Source organism: Theropithecus gelada, chromosome 10, assembly GCF_003255815.1.
Source record: "Theropithecus gelada isolate Dixy chromosome 10, Tgel_1.0, whole genome shotgun sequence".
Taxonomy (NCBI): Eukaryota; Metazoa; Chordata; class Mammalia; order Primates; family Cercopithecidae; genus Theropithecus; species Theropithecus gelada.
The window spans coordinates 37917995-37925460 of NC_037678.1; the positions used below are offsets into that span (position 1 = coordinate 37917995).

General features: G+C 39.8%; 1 pseudogene and 1 gene segment (V, D, J or C); both read right to left on the reverse strand.

Moving 5' to 3' along the window:
- Positions 1-1178: 1178 nt before the first annotated feature.
- LOC112632438 lies at positions 1179-1656 on the reverse strand. The segment is given in 2 exon segments: positions 1179-1519; positions 1608-1656. Coding segments are annotated over 2 exon segments (390 nt in total).
- A 1831-nt stretch (positions 1657-3487) lies between these two features.
- Positions 3488-4188, reverse strand: LOC112632439 (annotated as a pseudogene).
- Between the last annotated feature and the right edge of the window lie 3278 nt (positions 4189-7466).

Consider the following 7466-nt stretch of genomic DNA (forward strand, 5'->3'; position numbering starts at 1 on the left):
GCCTCTGCTCCTGGCTGGACTTGTTACTATTGAAACATATATGTGGATTTTCTGTGGCAGGCACATTTTGGAAATGCAGAGACTCCATCAACAATTCATACTCATTCAATCAGAAACTGTATTTTGTAAGATCCCCCGATAATTTGTATGCACAATAAAATTTGAGATGTACTGTTCCAACACATGCATGAAGACATTGAAATAGTTTTGCATATAAATTGTTCCTGGTACCGAATCTATTATGCTCCAGCAAACATGAGCTGGAAACCCTTGTTTCTCTAGGTTGTGTGTTGTGAAGTCAGGCATAGTGTACTCTAGGCTTTGCATGGAAAATTGCAGGCATTTTCCCTAACTGCACTAAATCTACAGAAATAACCAGGCATGTTTTAATAATAACACAATATCACATCTTTGTCTGAAAATCTAACAATTGGAATTTCCTATATAACTGTATTTTTTTATTGGTACTCAAATCAAAATAAAATTAACAAACCTGCACATTGTGCACATGTACCCTGGAACTTAAAGTATAGTAAAAAATTTTTTTTAATTAAAAATGATTCAAATATTTTATCCTTTTGAAGAATGGAACATTACTCACATTAAGCTTAAAAGATGTGTAAAATCAGAAAAAAAAAAAAAAAAGCACAAGGTTTGATCACCTCTGTGGAAATATCGAGAACAATAATGAAAGAATGCTTCCAAATGAAGTAATGTACTTATGTTGATTGTTTGCGATGAGATAGCTTTGCAGTGAACTTGGCAGTTTTTAATATTCTTATTTTATATAATAGGCATGTATTTCTTTGAAAGTAACGCAATAAAACAAACTTGAGTAATATACAAAAAGAATAGTTTCTTGTCTTTGCTCTTAGCTCAGAAAGCCCATACTTTGAAGAAGCTTCTTTCTGGAAGAAATATATTTAGGCTCAACCTTTAGATCTGATCTAGCTGTTAGTGTTCCTTTTGGAATAGAAAACAAATAACTTTCCTTTTTTTTTTTTTCTGGATCCAGTAGCTCCCAAATCATTCTCACATTTCCTGCACTTCAGGGCTGAAGCAGAAATAGGAATCAATTCATACCTTTCCCTTCCCCTATGACTGGTCCACATGTAAGCTGCTTTGAGAGCTGGTATGTCTGATCATGTGATCTCCACATCACAAGGGCCTAGGGAGGTTTATGTCTTGGTTCCTCTTATGAGTCTGTCACTGTGCTGAGCACCACTATAGTACAGCGAGCAGTAATACTCAGCCTCGTCCTCCGGCTGTGCACCGGACAGTGTCAGGGCAGCTTTGCCCCCAGCGAGGGAGCCTGAGAACCGGGCAGGGGTCCAGGAGTGTTTGCTGTTTGTATTGTAAATCAATGCCCTGGGGGCTTGTCCAGGTTTCTGCTGGAACCAGCTTGGATAGTTACTACTGGTGACTGCTCCAGTGCTGGAAGCACAGGTGAGAGTGACTGTCCCTCCTGGGGACACAGTCATTGAGGGCTCCTGAGTCACTACAGCCTGAGAATTGGACCCTGAAACAGAAAAACAGACACATGTTAGAAATTAGAATGGGAGAAAAAGGGATCCCTCCAAAGGCTGGTATTTGAAATCTCTCTTAACCTGGGCAGCAAGTGAGGAGGAACTGGAGGAGGAGCAGAGTCCAGGCCATGGTGCTGGTATTGGAAGGGATCCCTGGCTCCAGAGCTGGGGCTGGATTCTGATGGCTCTTTATCTCCTATTGAGCTCTCTGCTTGGACGGGGTGTGTTGTGTGCTGCTGTATGCAAATCTTTACTGCCTTTATCACCACCTAGGTCCACAGCCCTGAGAGCAGCTACCCTATAAGGGGCCAGCCCAGGGTGGCTGTGTGCTGTGGATTTGCCCTGTGGGAGGAAGCAGCTGCTCTCACATTTACATGAGTCAGTGAGCAACTGTGCAGGGTTCATTCAGTTTGACTCTCTTGAGCCTCCTACAATCCAAAAGACCCCGACCGCCCCCTGGTGGCTTTCCTGGACTGAGAATGCATTGTCTTTCCCTTGTGTAACAAATAACTATTGATTTATCTTTGGACATCGCCACATTATTTTCCAGGTCAATTCACACCCATTACTTGTCTATTCTTTGCTCATTCCTATTTGTTCTACTTTCTCGTGCTGTTGCTGAAATCCTGCCCCTGTGACTGGTTCGATTTTAGTGCTACGTGGTGTTGTTATCTGAATGGTTTGAATGACTAAACAATTGTTTTAATGACATAACTGACTTTTTGAAACTATTCGTGTTGAGCATTATATTAAATGAACAGCTGGTTTAAGTGAGAATATTTTAAATAATTTACTTTAGAGAATTTTTAAAAAGAAAATGACCAAAGATGGAAGGTTGGAGTTTCATTGTCAATTCAGTGGAAACTCAAGTGAGTCATGAGGATGATCATCAAGGTCTACATAACAACCCCACTCTCACCCACTCCATCACTCAAAAGTCCTCTGGACACCAAGCCTGGGTGAGCTTTGCTGGCCGGCAATGCTTCCTACATAGAATCACACATTGTTGCCAGCAGAATGCAACATTGCCTGTTACTCCACTGGGAGAGGAAAACTGGATGCTTGTGCTTGGAATTCTCCTGAACTCTGCCCATGTGCCTCTTCCCTTGAGTTATTTTAATCTGTATTATTTTGCTGTAGAAACATTATATTAATGAATGTCACAGTTTTCAGTGAGTTATTTGAGTCCTTCCAGGGAATCATAAGAAGCGAAGGGCTGTTGGGAGCCCTTCTCTTACGATCAGCTTCAGAATTGAGAGTGCTCTTGGGAATCTTCAGACCTCTCAGGTTCCAATCTCACATTATTCTTTTTTTAACTTCAAAACAAGGTTTATTTGGGAAGAGTTTCTCATTTTGTCAAAGCTGCAAGCAAGCTTCTTTCACAATTACACTTCTAGAGCTCTAGTAGTTTCAGAGATGTCAGTGTTCAAAGGTATGTTTTAAAATCAATAACAAAACCAAACCCACACCAAAAGGCAATCACTTTTTGATTGGTTTGGAAGGGACAGCCACTGATTTCAGGTGTTCTCAGAAACAGGCTCACCACTTCCTTGGAAAACGTATAGCAGGGAATCAGTGCCCACAGAAGGAAATGTCTTTAAATATGTTAGTTATTTGGACAAGACAATTCACTCCTTAGAAAATGAAGTAAGATTAAAAAGTCCCAGGTGGCAAAGTATGCAGCACGTCACCAGTTTTACAGAGTGATTACGAGGTCTTGGATTCAGTAGCTGTTAGCTTATGGCACACAAAATAAGAGCAGTCACTGGAAGTGGAAGGAGAATGATGATGAGCAGGGCATCTCTCCTAGTCTCATTCAGCCTTTTAACTTGCTAAATGGATACACTATGTTCTGTAGCATCTTTGAGAAAACGTCTGAGACAGTTCAAAAAGAACAGCAACAGAAGCCATTCAGTATCATTCCCCAGAAAGTCCATATTTGAAAGGAAGGAGGGACCTATTCAGGGTTCCCATGGAGGACTGTGCCTCCCATCCACTTCTGTCTCCAGGAGATACAAGACGTCAGCAGGAGTGTGCTCTACCACAGCATCCCAGCCCATGTCACTCATAGAGGAGTAAGTGAGATCCTTTGGAAGACACTTGCAGCACAGTCCAAAGTTAATGCAAACCATGCAGCTGTTTTCCTGGGAGATGGCTGGAAATCAATCACCCTCAAAAATAACTTTTTAAGCAACATCTTAATTGACACAATTTTTATAAAATATTATTTTATTATGCAGAATCTTTTTAGGCTCTTCCATGCTTTATCCAAAATGTCTTTTTCCTCAAAACGTAAATAATTCTTGTACTTTATCAAACCCTTATCTTTGTAAGTATCAGGCAATAACTAGGCTGTCTTTGTGTCTTCAGGAAGATTAATATAAATCCCATGATATCTCCCTGTCCATAGCTACAAGGGTATATTTGTCTGTGGACTGGTGGAACTTGGTTCCTTTTTGCTCTGCCAAAAATAGTTAAATTTATCATGACCTAAGGGAAATGGATGTTTACCTCAGGGCTGAGACCAACCCAGTCTGGCAGCGGTGTCTGGTGACAACTCATTTATGTTGATTTCAAAGTACCAGGTCCATTTCTATGTCCCATGAGAGGCCTGCATCCTAGAGTAGCCTTTCTTTCCAACCACAGTCAGCCAGCTGGCCATTGAAGATCTTTACCTGGGGAGCTCAATCATGTTAGGCTAATAAAGCTGGTTGATAGAAGCGGTCACTGTAGAGGTCTCCAGGAATAAGTTCTCCTGCCTGGAAGTTTTCAACCTTCTGAGGACCAAGGGTGTGTGGATCAGACTCAGTTAGAATATACCAGTAGCCATCCTTGTTAAATGGGTATTTTAAAAGGTGTAAGGGGCAAGGCACTGAGCAGAAAACAAAGGGTCCCTCTGGGTCTTCTTGGTGTTCCCTGAGATTTCATCCTGCTGTTTGCACCGAGCTCCTCCTCTTTTCTGCTGCTTCCTGTTGAGTTCCCCCATTCCAGTTCCCACTCATAGACAGGGCACTGCTTTGCGTTTGGTTGCCGTAAACAGGATCAGTGTTACCAAGGTCCTGACCCAAAAGTCCACATCTTAGGCAATCATCTTTCAGGTCTTTATGCCCGAGATCCAGGTGTTTCTTTACCAAGAATAAATCTCCTTCGTTACTCATTGTTTTAACAATGTTAGTCAGCCAAGTCATTTGCCAGGTGTCTAAATGGTCATCATGCACTTCCAGTATTTATCAACAAATAGTATAATATTCATCCTGTGTTGCGGACTGCCATTCCGGGTTGACCAAAGCACTCAGGGACATTTCCTTCATGTTTGCTTGCTTCTGGATGAAATACGCCACTATGATGACATGCACTGCAATGAAAACTGTAGCATACGTTGCAATGAAAACTGTGATTGGTCATAAAAGGTAGAGAGGCTGATGTATATTTGCCAGATATATGAACTATGAACCATTTTCATAGGATAGCAGATGCCCCTCTCCAGCTGGAGAGGCTGCTACCACTGCCACCAGCTTCATCTCCCCTTCTTTGGCCATTGTTGCACTAGTGGCTGCTCCGGGACTGGGTCAGGCACCCACCACTACCATCATGGCCACTCCGAGACTTTATTATGTTATTTTGTGTCACCTGTAATGAGGCACCTCCAACTCTATTGATCTGTGAGGGAGCTGTGGGGCTGGCACAAAAGGAAGGGTGCCCTGGATTCTCAGGCACACTCTCCTATTCCTGTATGTTTTTATTGTTCTTGGAAGTAGAGAAACTGCACCAAATATAAATGTTTTTCTTTTTGATTGTGGTAAATTATTTAAGCCCAATATACATGATTTTAACCATTTTCAAGTGTATGCCTCAGTGTCATTAAGTAAATTAACATTGTTGTATAAGCACAGTGCCACCATTCATCTCCAGGAATTTTTCATCTTCCCAAACCAAAACTTCACACCTGGAAAACAGCATTCTACTTCTTGTCTCTATGGATTTCACTACATTAGATACCCCATATAAGGGCAAGCAAATAACTTTTGTCCTTTTGAAACCAGCTCATTTCTGCTGGAATGATGTCTTTAGGGTTTATCTATGTCATTGCATGGGTCAGAATTCTCTTTTTAAGCCTGAATAATATTCCCCTGTGTGTGTATACTATATCCCGTTTATCCATTAGATGACGCTTGGGCTGCCTCCACCTTTTAGCTATTGTGAATGATGCTGCTATGAACAAGGTTGTGCAATTTTCTCTTTGAGATCCTGCTTCCAACCTTTGAGGCACATTTCCAAAAGTGAAAATTCTGATAAAATGGTAATTCTGTGTTTAGTATTCTGAGGAACTGTCATCCAGGCCGCCACAGTGAATGCATCATCTTATAGCCCCTCCAGCAATGCATAACAATTATAATTTCTATACATCTTCGCTAGAACTTGTTATTTTGTATTATTTCGGTGAAGCCATCCTAATGGGTATGGGTCCCTTGTTTTGAGTTGTTTCCTGTTTGCTTAAGTATTGAAATGTAAGAGATTTTCCTTCTTTCTTTTCTTTCTCTTTCTTTTCTTTCTTTCTTTCTTTCTTTCTTTCTTTCTTTCTTTCTTTCATTTTGATCTTCATTTGCCTAATGATTAGTGATGCTGAACATCTTTTCGTGTGCTTATTGGCCATCTGTAGATCTTTTTTAGAATCTACTGAATACCTACTCAAGTCCCTTGGCTGTGTTTAGTTCAGATTGTTTCCATTTTTGTAGTTACTGTTGAGTTGTAGGAATTCTTTCTATACCCCGTATCCCTTAACACATACAAAATTTGCAATAATCTTTACTATTCTATGGTTTGAATTTTAGATCTTTTGATAGTGTCCTTTGATATACATAACTTTAAAAATTTGATAAAATCCAATCTATCTATGTTCTTCTTTTTCTATTTTTTCTGTGCTTTTAAAGTCATATTTAAGAAATTATTTACAAACCCTATATTCTGAGGCTTCCCCCTAAGGTTTTCTTTTCAGATTTTGATAGTTTTGATTCTTCCATTGGGGCTTTGATCTGTTTCCAGATTCCAAGTGGATATCCATTTTTTCAAGCACATTTGTGAAAAAGACTGTCCTTTTTCTGCTGAATGGTCTTGACAACCTTGCTTAAAATTATTTGACCATGTAACTAAGAGTTTCTTTATAGCCACTCAGTTCTTTTTTATTTGTTGGTGTGTCTGCCTATACGTACCACTCTGTTTTGATTGGTGTAGCTTTGTGTTATGTTTTGAAATCAGTAAGTGTGAGACCTCCAACACTGTTCCTTTACAAGATGATTTTGAATATTTAGGTTCTCTTCATATACTATATAAATCTTAGAATTATTTTTTCTATTCTTCCAAAAATATTGGAATTTTGATAGAGATTGCAAAGAATCTGCAGAATCCTTCTAGTTTGTATTGCTAGCTTAACAATATTGAGTTTTCTAATACATGAACAAAAGATTTTTTTCCATTTATTTCTGTAGTCTTTAATTTCTTTTAGTAATGTTTTGTGCTTTTCAATGTAAAGTCTTTCACCTCTTTGATTAACTTTATTGTTAAGTGTTTCATTCTTTTATTTTCATTTATTTGTTTATTTGAGGTAGTGTCTCACTCTGTTGTCCGGGCTGGAGTACAGAGGCAGGATCTTGGCTCATTGTAACCTCTGCCTCCCAATCTCAAGTGATTCTTGTGCCTCAGACTCCTGAGTAGGTGGGATTACAAGCATGTGCCACCACACATAGTTTTTTATCTTTAATTTAATTTTTTTTAGTAAAGACTGGTTTTCACCACATTGGCTAGGCTGGACTTGAACTTCTAACCTCAGGTGATCCCGCCAAATCGGCCTCCCAAAGTGCTGGTATTACAGGCATGAGCCGCTGTGCCCAGCTGTATTTTCCTCTTTCTATTGGTGTTGTAATTTGACTTGTTTTCTTAATT